General features: G+C 37.7%; 1 protein-coding gene across 1 annotated transcript in view; it reads right to left on the bottom strand.

The window, feature by feature from the left end:
* Positions 1–21611, bottom strand: part of LOC126354688 (selenocysteine lyase-like) — a 150537-nt gene that overhangs the window by 64795 nt on the left and 64131 nt on the right. The window contains exon 4 of the mRNA XM_050004496.1: positions 1758–1902. Coding sequence (XP_049860453.1) covers positions 1758–1902 — 145 coding nt within the window. The remainder of the gene's footprint in view (positions 1–1757; positions 1903–21611) is intronic.

The raw sequence follows: 21611 nt of genomic DNA, 5'->3' as shown, positions 1-21611 counted from the left end.
GGCTCCACAACATCACTGCCACTTCAATGCCATCAGAATCATCAGAATGATTTTGGTGTGGATTAGACATTACATGGCAACAAGAGACAAAACCTTCACTGTGGCAGATATTTGAAGACTGTTAGAGGAAGCAGTAGCATAAATAATACCAGAGAAGTCGAATAATGTTGTTCATTACAAAGACACAGTTGTTAAAGAAGTGTGGAACAGTGGAGTGAGTGTAGGCAGTAATACTGAAAATATAATTATATCCTTGGGCAATTCCAGTGACTCACCCACGGACCAGAGCTCAGATAATGAGTGCCGAGGAAGGAAGTGATTCTACACTAAATGGCATTTACCCTTTGCCTGTAATTATATCTTCATTTCTGTGTTTGTATTTCGGATTTCTGACTGCATGAGTGTGTAGCGCATTTGACAATATATCTCATCTTGTTATTAAGGAATGCTCCTCTGCACAAGTATAACACTCTGCAAGCACACTACAGTGACTTAAGTACTCAAACAGTTTACAGTATTTTAGTGTTGTTAGTTATTGCATTTACATGAACAATTCAGATCCAGTTTAACATCCGTTTCCTATTGAATATGACAACTGAACATGATTCATTCTTGTTACTGTAAAGGACAATGCACTACCTGATGCTTTTGTTGAGATATACAAATAATAGGAACATGGGATCATTCTATACACAGAAGCGCATTTATTAAGCCACCAAGATGATATGATCCTCTAATGCGAACTCAGTACGGCAAGTTAAAAGGTGCCATGAAAAGGTAGTTTAGTAAGGAACCGCTCAGCTGTTCGTGCTGCAGCCTTACTGCACATGCACACACCAGTGAACCGACAACATCACCCCATTCCACGCTAAGCTGTGCAACGCTGTCAATCACTTTGTTATTCTGGTCCAGGTACAGTAACTGGTACAATAGGATATACCATCTGTCATGCACTTCACAGTGACTTCCAGAGTACAGATGTAGACAGATCTAATTTTTTTTCTCCTGTTACAAAATTATTTTTAAGCTCTTGTATTTTTTTCATTGGAATACTCTTAATTGTTGAACGTACAGCTTTGGTGAATATTTACAGTTAAACTTTCGTGGTTCTTTAATGGTTGACAGTGTGAATGCTGTATTGATTTGAGGCTTTTCCAGTGCAGAATGACAAAAATGTAGCTATCTGCCAAGTGTGTATTTGAATGTGTACACGTTTTATTACATGAAAGTGGCTTTTATTTATCACTGAACAATTTATTGTTATGAGCTGCAACAGCCAAGTATAATCGTTCAACAGTTTCGTAATTGTAAAACAGTAATAAAAAGGAAGACAACTGTGACACAACCAATAAAATTCAGAACATGGAGGACATTTACAAAAATCAAAATAAAGAATTAATGAAATTAGAAATGACATGCCACAACACTAAAAACTTCTCTGCTATTTGTCACCAAAGTAGCCAAGAGTTAGAACGTATGAAGTTCTACAAATAACTCATAAGGCAGTACCCAACACACACTGTACTGCTAACGCTCAGTTAGAGGTTTGAAATTATTTTTTACACATTATCTTATAGGCCATAATTCAAAATTATATAGGTGCATAAAATGTGAGAGCATAATTATCCATTATTTATTTCAGCAGCAAATGTAAATCTTACAACAAAATGAATGGCACGTTGGTTATTACATTTCTTATTTTCATGTGTGTAAACATTAATCCTACAGTGGCGATAATATGTATATATTTTACATACTTTGCAATTTCTTCAACAGGCTGAATGATCCCAGTCTCATTGTTAGCCAACATGACAGTAATAAGACAGGTGTTTGGCTGGATAGCAGCAACAACTTCCCTAGCGGATACCATGCCTCCATTTTTGGCACTCACCTCAGTAAGGTCTGAAATTAAATAATATTATTGTCTCCCTACTTACTTGTTGTGAATTACTGTCAGTGTGCATTAATGAAACTCAAAATAATGAAACTAGTCTCTCTCTATATGTCAAACGTTTGTTTAGCTGTCACAAATGTAATCAAGGCCACTGAAATTTATTTAGTATGGAATGAACAGGAGAAGATTATAACATGTGAAAATGTACCTGTTAGCAATAACATGTCACTGTTTGCAGGATTGTTCATTTCAATATTATAGGTAATATAATGCCTCGGGTTATATTTAATATATTTTGGATAAATGGCAACATCGGCCATAAATATTGAAATCCTTTATTTTACAGATCGAATTCAGTCGCTGTGTGACCATCCTCAACACAAATTATTCGAACCTTGTAGGCCCATATATCAATAGTAAAACATTTCTTATGAGGTGTAGCATGTACTGTGATGATTACTTAAAACAGATATCTTCACTTTCACAACATACAATAATTTTTTAATTTACAGAAGAGCCTATCTTGTGACCTTAGCAGTTGCCAATCCAACGTTGGAAGAAAACCTGTACCTTTTTGCAAAAAAAAAAACACCTGTGCCCGTCTCAGTGTTTATTAGAGGGCCATGTAAAAATTATAAGAGGTTCTTGCAGTTAGTCGCTCATGTTTAAAGAATAACTTTAACATAATAATAGGTCTACTTCAGTCCATACTCACACTTGTCATTTTCTTTACAACACTATTTTCATTGAAGTTAGTGTCACATTCCTCATGAAAATTAATGAAGCTTAAAGCAATTCTTGTTTAGATCAGTTACTGTTTCTCATCATGAGCGCACAATTGTTAATGTTAAACACTTGAACCACTTGAATCTGAAACTACTTCCATAACTTCAACTTGTGTTGCCTTCCCCACAATTCATTAACTAGTGCACTCCTTTTTAAATGCAACTTCTTATTTTCTGTCAACATTTACTAAACTTTTGAGAAGCACAATATTAAATATAACTGTTTCTTTCAAGATCTTCCTCTACCGCCCCGTTTTGCCATGCTTCCATAGCTGATTATCAGCTCTTAGCCTCTCTCTTCTTGAAAATGCACACACACTCAGCTTGAAAAACTGAATGTCTATCTTCCAAAGCTCTTGGAACTCTAGTCAGTGTGGTACCCTTATGGTTTACAAACTAACTTAAAGTCTTGGAAAGAGAGAGGGTAGTAAACCTCTGACAAATACAAAGTAACGTAAAAAATATAATTATTAGTTTAAAATACTGGGTGCCAGTCTAGTCATTTAAGCATTCGTAAAGTAGGTAGGATATCTTGATAGGCTGGTAAAGGTTAGAGAAAATGCACTGTTCTTAAAGGACTTCCTGTTGGTGTCCCTAATGGAGAGCTATTCTTCAAAATCATCTGACAAGAAACATGCAGCAACTGTTTTACTGTATTTGTTAATAGCTTTGATGTACAAAATCAGGTAGCACTAAAAGAGTTATGGTGGCTACTGGGACATGTACACTTTGTTTGGCTTGTGAGTTTTTAGCAAAATTGCAGATAGTCTACAGGAGTGCTTAGGTATGTGTGTAACAGAATCAGAAGTATATTTTGGACTCACTGTGTACCACAAATAGCATCTACATTACAATGGGAAAACCAAGAACCTGCAACAGCATGATGTCATGAAACACTTACAGTCCCAGTTTCAAGTAAGGAACTGCAATACCTCAAACCAATAGTTCTGAGTGTGTAGGCAGTCAGAGGCATGTTACTGACAAAAAATATAGACAAAATTGAAGAGAGAACTGATATGTTGGAACAGAAATCTAACCACAGCAGGAGTCCCTATTGATTCTGAGAAAAACAATCAATTTTAAAATTGACTGTCAGTAGGTACCAATGAACTAGAATGCATGTGACTACTTTGAGTGACAGAAAGTGATCAGGAGGACAGAAATTAATTATTCACGGTGACCCTACATGAGAGGCTTTGTGAACAAGTAAACTTCGTGTACTTTCACAGAATTCACACAGGACATTATAAATCTGTCTCTCATTAGAAAATAGAGGTAGTCTTTAGCAATAAAAGGAAACTTGCAATGTTTGGAGTGACTGTCAGGGAAGAATTCACTTGCACAAGACAAACATTTTCTAGTACTGTCATCTATCAGCATTTGTAGACTGGACCACAGTGAAGAAAGCAATTAGTTTTGAAGATGAGAGAATGAAATCCATCAAGTCTAAAAAGACGCACATTCACATGTTTATAGTTTAAGTTTCACTTAATCCGTTTTTACTGTGAATCATTATTGATTACCTTTTCCATTTTTACTGTGATCGACATGCATGCCTAGTTCGTAATGACTTATTACTTCAACTGTGCTTTCCATGATATACCATTGTAACTACATAATTTCAACATTCCCTACTACTACTACTACTACTACTACTACTACCACCACCACTACCTTGTTCACATTTAAATGGAAGCGAAAAAGCCTAACTGTTTTATTTCACATTAATTTCTTATTTTGGTTTACCTGTATTCGTAGCAATACACAATTTCAGTGTCACTTCCTTTAAATTATTTAATTTGTTTCAATTAAAGCCTTCACTTCACCATCTATTAATTGCTGTTTACGACAGGCAAATGAAATCCGATGGGTAAGTATGCCTCTAGACTTGTTGGCGACTACTTTTGGACACTGAATATTCTGCTCCTTCTTCAAAGCTGTTTCTGACAGTCTGATAATTGCTAAAGCCAACAGGTTTTCATTAGACAGTCTGGATGAGTGCTTCTTTAGTCAAATCTGACGAATATAGGTCATTCTGTGCCTAGCAGGTAGCAGTTGCACAATAAAGCCTGCTAGCAACCACACTAGAACATACCTCACAATAATATAATGACAAATGATTAAAATTGAAAAGCTTCATCACCTGTTTTTCCAACTAATATACTGTCAGAGGCATGGTGCATACTATGCCCTTCCTCAGGCTGTTGTCTCATGTTTTCTGATTCCTTCTTTCCTGATTTATGTAAATTGCATAAAATACTGCCCCACAAATTCAAAGTTAATTCTATATGCTGACGATACTTCTATTGTTTGCAAGCATGAAGATTATCAATTAGAAATTATATAATTCAGTACTTCCATTAAAGTCAGCACCGAGGTAACAGCATAATACTGATTTTGACCTCACAAGACACATTTTTAAATTCAACTGTGCATTGGAACTAATATTGCCATCAAAGAAAACTATGTAAGATTCCTGGAAATAATAATACTTGAGTTGGATATATGCATGTGCATTCTCTTGCAAGCAAACAGACTGAAAATGTACTTGCATATAAATGTTGTTGTTGTGGTCTTCAGTCCTGAGACTGGTTTGATGCAGCTCTCCATGCTACTCCATCCTGTGCAAGCTTCTTCACTGCCCAGTACTTACTGCAACTAACATCCTTCTGTATCTGTTTAGTGTACCCATCTCTTGGTCTCCCTCTACAATTTTCATCCTCCATGCAGCCCTCCAATCCTAAATTGGTAATCCCTTGATGCCTCAGAACACAATCACGCCTTATAAAATTCACATCAGTCTTTCCATTGTGTGCCCGCCTAGTCTGCTGTAACTAGCTCTGACGTCACAAATATTGCGCAATACTTTAAAATGAAGTAAATAACCTGAAACGTTTCCAGCATGTCAGGAGTAATACAAAATCAATGTGTGTTGAATATCAGTTCAATAACTTTAACCATTTTCGAAATTTGGAAGTTTTTCTATAAAAATCATTGGTGCAACAGAAAAGAGCTAGAAACTTAAAAATTTATATTTAGATTCCTTTTGCATAATAATTTAGTAGAAACAGTATTCTGAATCACACAAATTAAAATTTTAGTTGAAATTCATGATTTTCTGGGTTTTGTCTTAGAAATTAAGTAGGTGAATAAATAAAGCTAGGATGTTTAAATTTAAGTAGAAGGGAGATCCGCTATAATCATAAAAATGTGATAAGTTTCAACAGAATAACTATAAAACTATAGCTATAGCGTATCTCCAAAGAGCAAGTTCACAGCTCGTCTACTGCGTGTAGTGTAATTAAATAAATTCTCTCGCCCAAAATATTTGACTTAACCACATCAGACTTTTATTATGATTACTTACTTGTGTGCTGATTTCACAATTGAATTGAAAGCTTCATCGGCCAAAGGAAGCAATGATTTATTTGATAACTTAAAGTGGTGCATTACTAACCCAGCGGGTAGTCGGGAGAGCAGATTGGATCAGGCGTTCCCTTAGCCGTCTGCAGCTTTGTATGTAATAATGCTGCGCGAGAAGAAAAAGGCCCCAGTTCTCTCCAGACGCTGATTAGTGCACCATCTATGCCGGGAGTCACGTCGCATCGGTATCGTTGATATAAACAGCCTCGGATGCAGTAATAAGTTACTCGGGATATGTGTAACCATGAAATCATTTTCGAATGAAGTGTTAATTTTGGGATGACGTTAAAGATCTATCTTTACCTTGCGTATGTCGTATTTTCACGTGCCGCCGCTGGACAGATATTCTACAATTATTAGCGTGGCGTTTGATGAACATTATCATCAAATTATGGCGAGCATTCACTTAAACATTTAATTTGAACAGTTATAGTTGCATCAGCGCATTAGACTCTGAACTGCTCTGGTAGTTGGATTGTGTAGATTCCTTTTGGTCTGTGACTTTCAGAATATAGTGAACATTTTAGAGAGAATGGTTTTTGATTATGAATCCCAGACAATCTCCTAATTCCTTAGAGCTATAAGCTGTAGCTATAAATGTATTTCTCAGATGAAGTGGGCACTAGGAATTCTAATTACAGGCTTCATGTTTTGCTCATCACTTTCTGGTTGCCAATATTGTAGTTAGAGAGCAGTGTTGAGAACGGCAAATGACAGCATAAACACAAAAAATTTATTCTATTATTCCACCCGCTGGCCCACACTACCAACCGATCCCTTCTTCTAGTCAAGTTGTGCCACAAACTTGTCTTCTCCCCAATCCTATTCAATACCTCCTCACTAGTTACATGATCTACCCATCTAATCTTCACCATTCTTCTGCAGCACCACATTTCGAAAGTTTCTATTCTCTTCTTGTCCAAACTAGTTATCGTCCATGTTTCACTTCCATACATGGCTACACTACATACAAATACTTTCAGAAATGACTTCCTGACACTTAGGTCTATACTCGATGTTAACAAATTTCTCTTCTTCAGAAACGATTTCCTTGCCATTGCCAGTCTACATTTTATATCCTCTCTACTTCGACCATCTTCAGTTATTTTGCTCCCCAAATAGCAAAACTCCTTTCTACTTTAAGTGTCTCATTTCCTAATCTAATTCCCTCAGCATCACCCGACTTAATTCGACTAGATTTCATTATCCTCACTTTGCTTTTGTTGATGTTCATCTTATACCCTCATTTCAAGACACTGTCCATTCCATTCAACTGCTCTGTCTCTGACTGAATTACAATGTCATCGGCGAAACTCAAATTTTTTATTTGTTCTCCATGGATTTTAATAAATACTCCGAATTTTTCTTTTGTTTCCTTCACTGCTTGCTCAATATACAGATTGAATAACATCGGAGAGAGGCTACAACCCTGTCTCACTCCCTTCCCAACCACTGCTTCCCTTTCATGTCCCTCGACTCTTATAACTGCCATCTGGTTTGTGTACAAATTGTAAATAGCCTTTCGCTCCCTATGTTTTACCCCTGCCACCTTCAGAATTTGAAAGAGTTAGTATTTTGCATCCATGACTTATCAAACTGATAGTTCGGTAATTTTCACATCTGTCAGCACCTGCTTTCTTTGGGAATGGAATTACTATATTCTTCTTGAAGTCTGAGGGTATTTCGCCTGTCTCATACATATTACTCAACAGATAGTAGAGTTTTGTTAGGCCTGGCTCTCCCAAGGCTGTCAGTAGTTCTAATGGAATGTTGTCTACTCCCGGGGCCTCGTTTTGACTTAGGTCTTTCGGTGCTCTATCAAACTCTTCACCCAGTATCTTATCTCCCATTTCATCTTCATCTACATGAAGGAATAAAGCAATAAATATGCTTAGCAAAAACTGCAGTGATCCTCATATTTATGAACCGCTTATTATGCACTGGTGTCATCTAATAAAAACTATGTAACAGAAGTATGTGGTGCCACAACTGAAGCTAATCTTCCCAATCTTTCGAAGTTAAAGAAGAATTGGTGCAAAACCAAGAGACTGATGTCATAATCTATTCCCTAAACCTTGGATATTAATGCAGGACAGATACTTGCCAATGCTTTATTGAGTTCAGTCACTTCACTCCACATTGAAAAATTTAAATACAGATTTAGAACAATTTTGATTTCCAACTTACACTACTCACCTAGATGAGAATGTTTCTTTTGGACTGAATAAAGGCAATTTTATACAGGTTTCATTATGTGTGTAAGTTGAAGGGGATTCACTGCTGTCAGCTTCAGCGGGCTATTATGCATAATCAGCGGTGAAAAGTGAAAATGTGTAGCAGACCGGGATTCAAACTCAGGATCTTCTGCTTACTGGGCAGAAGCGGTAGACTGTGCCATCCATGAAACAACATTATCACAACTGCACTGACTATCTCAGTACGCCCTCAACTGATCCACACTCCCACCAAGTGCCACAGGTCCAAAAGAATAGACACCACACATTACTATAATACATTTTATATGTTTAGTATCCTTTATTATAAACACTCAGTCAGCCACAGCTTTTTCTTCAGTTGTTTCTTAAATGACTAACTAAAATAAGAAAACTTTTTAGTTTTTCAGTTAATCATTTCTATTTGGAATACATGCATGTGTGCGTGCAGGCACACATGCATGCTCATGCACTCATATGTGCCCCTAAATGGCAACAGTGAGACACACAATGACAGTGCTGCATTTCAATAAGTGGACTAGTGTGGGAGGTGGTAGGGGTCTGGGGGATGAAGGGAACAGAGGTGGACGTCAGGGAAAGAGTCTGAGGGCAGGCAGCTGGCAGCTCAAAGGGAGGCAGCCGGTTTGCACGCTAAGACTGCAGGATGGAGGGATGGCAAGTGCACAAGCTAAGCACGTGATGCATGAGTGTTAGAACTGGTGGGCTGTGATGCGTGCTGAAGTCTGGAGACATGAAATGAGAGGTGATTACAAGACAAAGGGAGTGGAAACTGTTGGGTGGAGCAATTGGGAACAGAGTGTTAGGTGACGATGCCAGGATGATTATGGAAGAGGAGGATATGTTGCAAGGCTAACCCCAATCTGTGTTGTTCAGATAGACTGATGCTGGAGTGGAGGGTCCAAATGGCCTACACTGTGAAGAAGCCATTGAAATTGACCTTGTTCTGTTCAGATGCATGCTGTGCCACTGAGTGGTCAACTTTGTTCTTCACAATAGTTTGGCAGTGACCAACTGGTTCACTGTCCCACTGAAATAAAAATCTGTGTAGTGTTTGATGCGGAGTTGATAAAACATAGCTGCTTTCACTGGTGACCTGGTCTCCGATTGGGTAGGATAAGCCTGTGACAGGAGTAGGAATTGTGGGGCGCGTGGTGGGCAGACCTCACACCTTGATCTTCCACAGGGATATGATCGCTGTGGCAAAGGGTTGGGGAGTGGAAGTGGCACAGAGGTGTACTAGAATGTTAAATAGTTTGGGTGAGTGATGTAACATTACTTTAGCAGGGTTGGGATGGATATTGGGTATGATGTCTCTCATTTCAGGCCATGATGAGAGATGAAGCCCTGAGAGAGGATATAGTTCAGCTGCTCCAGTACAGGATGATACTGGGTGACAAGTCGTATAACTGGGCAAGGGATTTATCATTACTGCAGGTACATCCTCCACCCCTACTCTCAGCCCCTTGTCACAGGAACTGTATCCCTGTGGAAAATCAAGGAGAAAGACATCCCCAATGCAAACCACCCAATACTACTTATTCCTATCCTGTCATAGGCACACCTTACCCCATAAGAGGCTGGGCCACCTGTGAAAACAGCCATTTGATATACCAACTTGTAGCATACACTGCACAGTCTTTTATGCTGGTATAACTACCAGGAAGCTGTCCGCTAGGATGAATGGCCATATCCAAACTTTTGCCAAGAACAAAATTGACCACCCAAAGGCACAACATGCAGCTGAGCATAATATGCCCTATTTCAATGACTGCTTCACAACCCAGACCATTTGGATCCTTCCCTCTACCATCAGCTTCTATGAATAACCCAGATGGGAGTAATCCTTACAACACATCCTGCACACCTGTAACTGTCCTGGTGTCAATTTCATTTAACCCTCTGTCCCCACACCTTCCATCCAATGGTTTCCCCTCCCTCCTGCACACTGGCACCACCTCCCAATTCACATCACCTTAAGTATGAGCTGCTCCCTACCTACTCCAACAACTACACACTTACCACCCTTCCTTCCCACATTCTTAGCTAGCAGTAGTGTGTGTGTGTGTGTGTGTGTGTGTGTGTGTGTGTGTGTGTGTGTGTGTGTGTGTGATTATGTGTATTTTTGTACTCCATCTTGAGAAAGAATTACTCCAAAAGTAGGAAAGTTTGTTTTCTTTCTTTCTTGTGTATGCCCTTTGACAATTCCATACTTCTGCCTTTAAGTTCATGATCACCTATACTCCTGAAGTATAAACATTTGATCATAAGTTTCCTATGAAATGAATCTAAAATAAATCTTAATTGCTAACGTGTAATGCTCTCTACCTACCTTCTCATATCATTGCTTATCATAAAAAAGTTACATATTAATATTCACTTGTTACGAAATAATGAATGCAGAAAAATGATCCTTGTGCCAGCTGATGTTGAATAAAGTAGCAGTAGTAGTTTATTATTATTATTATTCATTGATGTGGGTTACTTGCAGGGTTGAGAAAAAACTGGATATTTTAAAAAAAATACCCAATGGGTTAATTGTTTTGTTTTTTGGGAGTTTTTCATATTGACAAACAGTTCAACTTCAATTCTTATGATTAATTTATACAAAACTCTAACCCATTCTTACAACTACTTTATTAGTGGAAAAAGCTGGTAAATTAAACAGTCAAAAGTGGTAAATTAAATTTTCTTATGTTGGCAGAGCGTTGCACATTGATCACAGTCCCTTGTTTAAGCACATGGTTGTAAAGATGATGATGATGTGAAAATTCCTGATTTGATCCAGCATTGGACCCATATTATACAGGTGAGTTTAGTTATGCATATTTCTTGCGTTTCTGTTTTTCCATAAAAACAAGATACATATCAATTAATTATAACAGAAAATAACCTCCTCTATAGCAGGATAAACAACAGTAAAATTATTTTCTTACAGATCAATTTTTAACATAATGTCATTTAATGCTGGAAGAAAGGTATCAAGCAGAGTTGTCAGTGGTTATATATTAGTAGGACATGGCAATTAACATCCAGCTTCAACACCACTGAAGAAAAACAGACAATCTGGGTGACATTTTAATTAGAATCAATGATTAACAGAAGTAAGAACTGGATCTATTGATAGCAAAGTTCTTCTATACTAATAACATAACCTTCGATGCAGGTTCAACTCCAGAATACATGGACAAAATTCAAGCACTTTCAACTGGTTATGTTAGTCCTGACTGCTTCAAATTAAGTGGAAAGTTATCTGATAAAGTCGCAGATAAGGTTATGCAAATATAGCATAATAGCATTGTATTACTACAAAATGGGTGGTCTGATAAAAAGAACGACCCAATTATAGCAACCAGTATCCATACAGGCCAAAAAACACTTCTATTAAATGTAACTGATTGTGGAACCAACCAAAGAGCAGCTAATTATTTTGCAGATTCTTTGAGAAAATCAATTAAAATGCATGATGCTAAATTTCAGAAAAAAAGTATTTGCTGTTGGCAGTGATAATGAAAATAAAATGATAAAAATGTGATAGCTTTCAAAAGAATACCTCTCTTACTTGTTAATGTATGGTTGTTTGGCTCATTACATTAATCTACTCAAAGAAGAAATGACACCTACGAGTGTAATAAAGCATATTGGTGAAGTCCATAATTACTTTCAGAACCATCAACAACACGTAATCGGCTAAAGGAAGAAATGCTCTTATGCCACAACTCCTAAATCCTACTAAATGGATTTCCCAACGTGATTACCTATACAACTATTCTAAATATGTGACAACTGTAACAGAGCACTACAAAAAAGTCTCTGATAGCACTGGCAAAATCTTGGATAATGTTATGATTTATAAAGATGCCACTCATCTTCTCCAAAAGCTATCAGAGGTTTCTAGAGTCCTCGACCTCCTTCAAGGACATAGGACAAATATTCAACAAACTGTCGAACTATGATTTGTCTTTTAGGAGGTCCTGATATGGAACCAAATAAGAACATAACCAAAAAACAGTGTATTGCAAGTGCTATGTCTCTTTAGGATTGTTGATTCTGGTTATTTTCCTGCCATTATGTTTCCTGATGCAATTGTAACAGTTCTACCAAAAAAAATTGGTGGAAGATAATGGAGCTAAAATTGCCAAAAAAAGCAAACTTACCAACAGGATTTATTACTTTTGTGGAAAGTCTTACTTTTTACTCTGACAGCACTGCATCCATTGAGAGAATTCCTCCATCTATGGGCTTGTTTGGTCAAATAAATAAATAATTTAGGAGAGAAAAGAGCCAAGAGATTAGTGAAGATATATATATATATATATATATATATATATATATATATATATATATATATATATATATATATATATATATTTATGCATATTTCCAAACAGGACTAAATTGTGATTTACAGTAAGTAGAATTCTACATCAAGTTAAAGGTTTTTTTTGTATAAATGTTATTTAACTGTTTTTCTTCCACTGCAAGAAAAGTTAGAACACAATCCTAATAAAATAAATTCTTGTGACAGTAAATAGTTGCCTTCGATAAATATGACAACTCTTTTTAATTTGAGAAAGCTTACCCATGTAACGTTTGGTATTTTAATTAAATCTTCATTATTAAATATAGTTGAGGTTTTTTTTTTTTAAGAAATGTTTAATCAAGGCCATCTATTGCCCACACCAAACTGGTGTAGTAGTATTTCCTACTCATGTTGCAATAAGTGTACATTATTATTCCCTCTGCAGATAACTTGAGTAAATGGTTCCAATCTGATATAAGCATTATACACCTAGATTCAATCTATCATATACCACAGAGTCATACTCATTAATAGGTGTGATTTTCTTCAAGCAATATGTAGGCCTATAGGGGAAATTAAGAAAATAGTATCACCAGCAGAAAGATCAAGATAAGAAATACAGAAATATGGTCTTTCTGCCTATCATATTGTCTTTATGTCCCCTGTGCACATTGCCTGAAGAAAATCATACATAATAATGTATAACAATATACACTAATCTGAAATCTGCAAACTGCAAAACATGCTACCTCAAGAACTGTTTTTCAGATATTAAACGGTAGTAGACTGGCAATAACCTTCCAATACTGTTCAAAAATTCACCTGCTAACTTCCTGCTCTTTAAGATCAACTTGATAGTTTTTAAGCATTCAGTTAAGGTAGAGAGAGCCCCTGTTTCTTGCCTGAATCCAGAATTATACCAAATGATGAATAAACAAGGCTCTGTACAAAGAAAAATCAAGCAAAACTCAGCATCTGAACTTTATGGAGTACACAAGCAAACTGTGGAACAGAGACATGCAACATGTGCAAAAGCCAGTATCAGGCAGGCTTGTACTATTGGATTCAGAGAGTGAAAAGCTGCAACCCCATGGAAAATTGTGCATCTCCAACAAAAAATAAAGAGCACTCTGTCTTCAGGCCATGAGTGGCCTACTAGGACCATCCGACCGCGGTGTCATCCTCAGTGGAGGGTGCGCATAGCATGGGCATGGGGTCAGGACACCGCTCTCCCGGTTGTAAGATGGTATTCTTGACCAAAGCTGTTACTATTCGGTCAAGTATCTCCTCAATTGGCATCATAAGGCTGAGTGCACCCCGAAAAATGGCAACAGCACATGGTGGCCCGGATGGTGACCCATCCAAGTGCTGGCCACACCCAACAGCACTTAACTACGGTGATCTCACGGGAACTGGTGTATCAACTGCAGCAAGGCCATTGCATCATGCATCTTCAACATAAGAATGATAAAGTCTGATGCCGTTTCACACATCTCCACAGATTGATTTAACATTTTGTCAATGCTAGTCAACTTTAAGCACGAAAAGTCATTGGTAGAATCTCTTCTGAGACAATCTGTGAACACAGAGTGAGCATAGAAATGATTAAGAAGTTGCTCTAATTATTATCTCAATTTTTATAAACTTTTCAACTTCTCTCCTGTTGTTGTTGTGGTCTTCAGTCCTGAGACTGGTTTGATGCAGCTCCCCATGCTACTCAATCCAATGCAAGCTTCTTCATCTCCCAGTACCAAATGCAGCCTACATCCTTCTGAATCTGCTTAGGGTATTCATCTCTTGGTCTCCCTCTACGTTTTTTAACCCTCCATGCTGCCCACCAATACCAAATTGTTGATCCCTTGATGCCTCAAAACATGTCCTACCAACCGATCCCTTCTTCTAGTCAAGTTGTGCCACAAAATTCTCTTCTCCCCAATTCTATTCAATACCTCCTCATTAGTTATGTGATCTACCCATCTAATCTTCAGCATTCTTCTGTAGCACCACATTTTGAAAGCTACTATTCTCTTCTTGTCTAAGCTATTTATCGTCCATGTGAATCAATACTCGACGTTAACAAATTTCTCTTCTTTAGAAACGCTTTCCCTGCTATTGCCAGTCTACATTTTATATCTCCTCTACTTCAACCATCATCAGTTATTTGCTCCCCAAATAGCAAAATTCCTTTACTAGTTTAAGTGTGTCATTTCTTAATCTAATTCCCTCAGCATCACCCGACTTAATTCGACTACATTCCATTCCATTATCCTCGTTTCGCTTCTGTTGATGTCCATCTTATACCCTAATTTCAAGACACTGTCCATTCCATTCAACTGCTCTTCCAAGTCCTTTGCTGTCTCTGACAGAATTACAATGTCATCAGCAAACCTTCAAGTTTTTATTTCTTCTCCATGGATTTTAATACCTACTCCAAACTTTTCTTTTGTTTCCTTCATTCCTTGCTCAATATACAGGTTGAATAGCATCAGGGAGAGGCTACAACCCCGTCTCACTCCCTTCCCAACCGCTGCTTCCCTTTCATGCCCCTCGACTCTTATAACTGCTATCTGGTTTCTGTACAAATTGTCAATAGCCTTTTGTTCGCTGTATTTTACCCTTGTCACCTTCAGAATTTGAAAGAGAGTATTCCCTTCAACATTTTCAAATGCTTTCTCTAAGTCTACAAATGCTAGTAACGTAGGTTTGCCTTTCCTTAATCTTTCTTCTAACATAAGTTGCAGGGTCAGTATTGCCTCACGTGTTCCAACACTTCTAGGGAATCCAAACTGATCTTCCCCGAGGTCTACCTGTTTTTCCATACGTCTGTAAGGTATTTGTGTTAGTATTTTGCAGCTGCAACTTATTAAACTGATAGTTCCGTACTTTTCACATCTGTCAACACCTGCTTTCTTTGCGATTGGAAATATTATATTTTTCTTGAAGTCTGAGGGAATTTCGCCTGTCTCATACATCTTGCTCACCAAATGGTAGAGTTTTGTCAGGACTGGCTCTCCCAAGGCTGTCAGTAGTTCTAATGGAATGTTGTCTACTCCTGGGGCCTTGTTTCGACTCAGGTCTTTCCAGGTCTTCCAGTGCTCTGTCAAACTCTTCACACAGTATCATATCTCCCATTTCACCTTCATCTACATCCTCTTCCATTTCCATAATATTGTCCTCAAGAACATCGCCCCCGTATAGTCCCTCTATATACTCCTTCCACCTTTCTGATTTCCCTTCTTTGCTTAGAACTGGGTTTCCATCTAAGCTCTTGATATTCTTACAAGTGGTTCTCTTTTCTCCAAAGGTCTATTTAATTTTCCTGTAGGCAGTATCTATCTTACCCCTAGTGAGATAAGCCTTTACATCCTTATATTTGTCCTCTAGCCAAGCTTGCTTAGCCATTTTGCACTTCCTGTCAATCTCATTTTTAAGACATTTGTATTCTTTTTTGCCTGCTGCATTTACTGCATTTTTATATTTTCTCCTTTCATCAATTAAATTCAATGTTTCTTCTGTTGTTGAAGGATTTCTACTAGCCCTGAAACTCGGTACAACCTCTGGTTTAGTCAGTTTATTGAGGTCGCATCTCCTTAAATTCCCACCTTTTTGCAGTTTCTTCAGTTTTAATCTACAGTTCATAACCGACAGACGGTGGTCATCGCCCACATCTGCCCCTGGAAATGTTTTACAATTTAAAACCTGGTTCCTAAATGTCTGTCCTACCATTATATAATCTATCTGATACCTTTTAGTATCTCCAGGCTTCTTCCATGTATATAACCTTCTGTTTTGAGTCTTGAAGCAAGTGTTAGCTATGAGTAAGTTGTGCTCTGTGCAAAATCCTATCAGGCGGCTTCCTCTTTCATTTCTTAGCCCCAATCCATATTCACCTACTACATTTCCTTCTCTATTTAAATGACCATAAGTTACTAAATAGGAATCAGCATGGCTTCTAGGCAGGTAAAAATACAGAAACAGCACTAATGTGCGACACTTAACAAATAATCAAGAATCTAGCAAAAGACAACTCCGTAGTAGGAATAAATTTATATCCCTCCAGAGCATTTGACATTGTCAATCATGGCATTCTTTTAGAAAAACTGGAAGCATTAGGTGTTCATGGGACAGGGAAAAAGTGGTTTGAATCATAGCTACAAAACAGAACACATTGTAGGACTGATGCCAGATTACTCCAACCCAAAATAAATTTAGTATCAGGTGGAAAAAAATGGAAGTAGGAGAGCCACAAGGTAGTATTCTAGATCCCTAATTGTTTGTCGTCTACGTAAATGTCATTCACACTTCAGATGGAGTAGCAAAGTCCATACTATTTGCAGATGACACTAGTGTGATAATAGGTGCACCAAAGTAAATGCTGCAAACAACTACTGATCAAGTAATAAGGAAATTAAACACCTGGTTCAATGCAAACCAGTTGACATTAAATGCAAATAAAACAAATTATATGCAGTTTGGGAAAATATGTCAAAATATAAATCTTGATCTGTTGTTGGGTGACAGGGCCACAGACAAGAGTGGCATCAACAAAATTGCTGGGGATTCATGAAGATGAAAATCTTAATATTAATCACCACGTAATGAAACTTGTGCAGAAACTTAACTCAGCCTGTTTTGCTCTTAGAATTATTGCAAATGTTTGTACTACAAAGGGTGCCAGGATGGCATATTTTGGGTATTTTCAGTCAAAAAATGTATGTGAATTCCTAAGGGACCAAACTGCTCAGTCATCGGTCCCTAGACTTAGACACTACTTAAACTAATTTATGCTAAGAACAACACACACGCACCCATGCCTGAGCGAGGACTTGAACCTCCAGCAGGAGGGTCTGTGCAATCTGTGACCTGACGCCTCAAACCACTTGGCCTATTTTCAGTCTCTTGCAACATACGGAATATTATTTTGAGGTTCTACCACTTGCCGTCTGAAACAAATCTTTCAGTTACAGAAGAGGGCTACCCGAATAATACCACACACTCACGCAAACCCTTATTCAACAAGATTAAAGTTCTATCAATACCTCCCTTACATGTGTATTATATTTTAGGGCCCACCTTGCAGATTTTCAGACAAATGCCTACCTGCACAACTACAGTACCCGAAGTAGCACAGCACTCCGTACTCAATGGGAAAAACACACACACACACACACACACACACACACACACACACACACACACACACACACACACACACAGGCATGTAAGCCATATTGGTGCAAAACTTTACAACAGACAGCTACCAAACATCAGAAAGTTAGAAGATGAAAAGAGAGAAAGAGAGTGAAGGTAGAATTTAAAGAATTTCTACTTGAACAACATTTTTTCTCAGTAAATGGTTATTTAGGCCAATAAATGATTCTGATAATGTTTACATTAAGGTGACACTGAAAACACTGTCTTTCATCTCTGAAAGTTTCTGTTCATTTTGCATATCTGACGGACAGCCGTTGAGTGTGGTAAAATCTTTACTGAATTATTACAGTGAATATAATGGCTTCCTGTTTAAGGAAGACAAAAGTAAAGCCTCAGGGCAAATAGACTATGCAGTTACAATACTGTTAGTATATACGTGTAAAAAGTTGTATTACTGTATCTTGTATGACCAAGTGTTATCCTGTGTAATTTTTTTTTGTTACGATGTTGTAGGCTATGTATTATTCTTTGTACTACTTAATGTAATATTTTGTATCTTTCTTTTCCATAAATTGTTTCTCATAAATTTGCATGTACTTTTGGACAACATCCATACAATATTTACTGTCTACAGATGGATAAATAAATAAAATAAAATAAAAAATAAAGACATTCCATTCTCCCAGATAACTGTAGCACAGAGACGTGATATTAAATTTAAACCATTATCCACTAAATAGGACAAGCAACTCCGCCTCCTGCAAGACACCTGTTCAGTTTCGTTTTACCCAGACATGTTTCAGCTCTTTTTGTGCTATCTTCAGTGGGTTATTTTATTTTCTTACTGTAAAATTTTTGTTACATATTAACATTTAGAGAAACTTTTGCTACAAAATATATGTGATTGTGAATGAATAATTGTAAAATATTATACATCACTTGTTTACTGTTCACAGTTGAGACATGTATTAACAACCTTATGCACTGTATATTGTTTATTACTTTATGTGTGAAGTTCTAGTTATAGCTTAATTGGCAAAAGAGTGGATACATGCGTTAGTTTACACACCTTACATGAAGCTATTGTGTATTTATGTTGGTAGCTACACAATCTACAACTTGTCATCTGCAAACAGCAAAATGTAATTTTTATTTTCCTGTTTATTATACATTTATGAACAGAAATGAGTACATATCACTTCTTTTGTGTATAACTTTTGGCTTCTATGTTGTTGGTTTTCTTATACGTTTTGGCGAGGTGAATACGTTGATTTCTGTGACTTACGGTCAACTGACAATGTACTCCTACATATTTTCAAACATGGGCAGAGGTTTTGCTGGCATTATGAGTTGTTGTACCTGTGTAGTATTCATTTATTCTGTGGTGTGTTTGTCTGGGTGAGGCGCACAAGTTTCAAGTGTATTTGGCATCTGTGGTGTTTGGTTTGTGTGTGCATGTGTGTTTGGTATTGGGGCAGGGAGAAATATATATATATATATATATATATATATATATATATATATATATATATATATATATATATTCGTGAGTAATTTAGTGTGGGTGTCATTTGTATAGTTCTTCAATTGTGACCAAAAAGGTTTTATTTCACAGTGATGTGTATTCATTTGAATAAATAATTTGGTCTAACCCCTGTAGTAGAAGAAACTGTTAAAAGGAACCAATTTTTTCAATGTATTCAGTTAATTTAATGAGTTAAGTTTTAATTGTAAATTCTGTACATTTAACTTCAAACGATTTGTAGTTTCAGTACCTATTATTGTGATCATTTATAAGGACATGATTTTTGGTCCTGAGACAGTCAGCCCATGGCTAAGTTTCAGAAGAGAAACCAGTGTTGGTTAGATCAGCAACAACGCATCCGTGAAATAAGTGTAACACAATTAGGTCGTGTGTTAAAACAATGACAGTGTCTGCTCCATAAGTACCTTGTTATTCTTCAAGAACTGTGTGGTTAGGTTTTTACTGCTCGTAGATGTTCAACAGTAAACTATTGTAGCAGGATGTGAGCACTCGCCTCCAAACTATTAATGACACTTATCGAATGTTAAACAATAGAGCAATGGCCATATTAAATGTGTATATGGGGGGTTGTGAACAGTGAAAGTAAACAACTGTGAAACGCACGTGTGCACCTGTCAACTACATCATTTAAAGTAGTCCGTGTTTTACTTCCAGGCCCCGATTTTCCAGCCGGTATAGCAACGCAGTATGTCAACACCAAGGGGGGGAAAAAAAAAAAAAAAAAAAAAAAAAAAAAAAAAAAAAAAAAAAAAAAAAAAAAAAAAAGAGAGAGAGAGCTGGTGAACGCCAAATTTGCTGCCCCGACGTGAGGACTATTGTATGTGGGCACAATAAATTAGGACTCTCAAACTCTGACAGTGAAGTGTGAAATCTAGCAGTTTGCAGTACGGATTTAAATGGAAGAGATATAACAGCCAATCAGCACTGGGGTTTCTTGGCCACAGTCGGACAGCACCCAATCATTGAGCAGGTTCTACGGAAGCAGCCATTGCGTACAGGAGCAGCCAAGCAGCATGGAGGTGGATACAGCTGACTGAGATAAACAAGACACCTTGCCAAGAGAATTACAACTAGCAGCAGCAGCAGCAGCAGCAGCAGCAGCAGCAGCAGCAAGCAGCAGATGAGTAATCAAAAAACACGATAATTTCATAACTAAATCCGTTTCATATAAGTTATACGTAATGAGTAGCTTTAATGAACAAGGCAGTGGGACGGGAGATAAGGCACAAAAGGGACCTCATTCAGTAGATGATAGTGCTTATAAATCAGACATGAATATAACTCTGAATAATGGGGACAAAAGTCCTATTGTAGATGAAACCCTGGCAGATTAAAACTGTGTGCTGGACCGAGACTCGAACTCGGGACCCTTGCCTTTTGTGGGCAACAAGTGCTCTACCATCTGAACTTCCCAAATACGACTCACGGCTCATCCTCACAGTGTTACTTCTGCCAGTATCTTGTCTCCTACCTTCCAAGCTTCACAGAAGCTCTCCTATGAACCTTGCAGAACAAGCACTCCTGGAAGAAAGAACATCGGGGAGACATGGCTTAGCCATGTTTGGAAGGTAGGAGATGAGATACCGGCAGAAGTAACACTGTGAGGACAGGCTGAGAGTTGTGCTTGGGGAGCTCAGACGGTAGAGCACTTGCACGTGAAAGGCAAAGGTTCCGAGTTCGAGTCTTGGTCCGGCACACAGTTTTAATCTGCCAGGAAGTCTCATATCAGTGCACACTCCGCTGCAGTGTGAAAATCTCATTTGAGAATCTTCTATAGAACCAAAAAACCAGCAAGATGAAAAAATTGGACCTTCACATTGCAACAATGAGATTGACAACACTGAGCCCAGAAAAATAAAAGCAGATGCAGCATTAACAGCAGTAGTGGAAGAAGCAATGTCATCATCTACCTACTCAACAGCAGAACCACAACCACCATTGGCAACAGCAGCAGAGTCACAGTCACCAGTGCAGCAGCATCCCCAGAATCATTATCATCAGAAACACAGGCAACAAGAAAAGAATCAACACCAATAATGGAAAATGCAACATCTACACTGGTAGAAGTAATAGGAACCACTCATCCCCTTAACAAAACAAGAACTTTACCATCATGCCATCTGAAGTAGTATTCCACAATGGAAAACCCAACGAATGGTCATACACTGAGGAAGAGGAAAGCAGCAGTTCCATCCGATCTCAATGATTTTTTGCTGAAGGGCTACAGGAAAACCACCGTAAGATAAGTACAAATGTAATGTTTTTACATATTAAT

The sequence above is a fragment of the Schistocerca gregaria genome, chromosome 3 (genome assembly GCF_023897955.1).
Source record: "Schistocerca gregaria isolate iqSchGreg1 chromosome 3, iqSchGreg1.2, whole genome shotgun sequence".
Lineage (NCBI taxonomy): Eukaryota > Metazoa > Arthropoda > Insecta > Orthoptera > Acrididae > Schistocerca > Schistocerca gregaria.
Note: the sequence above shows the minus strand (reverse complement) of the source record. Positions and strands in the feature narration are given on the sequence as shown.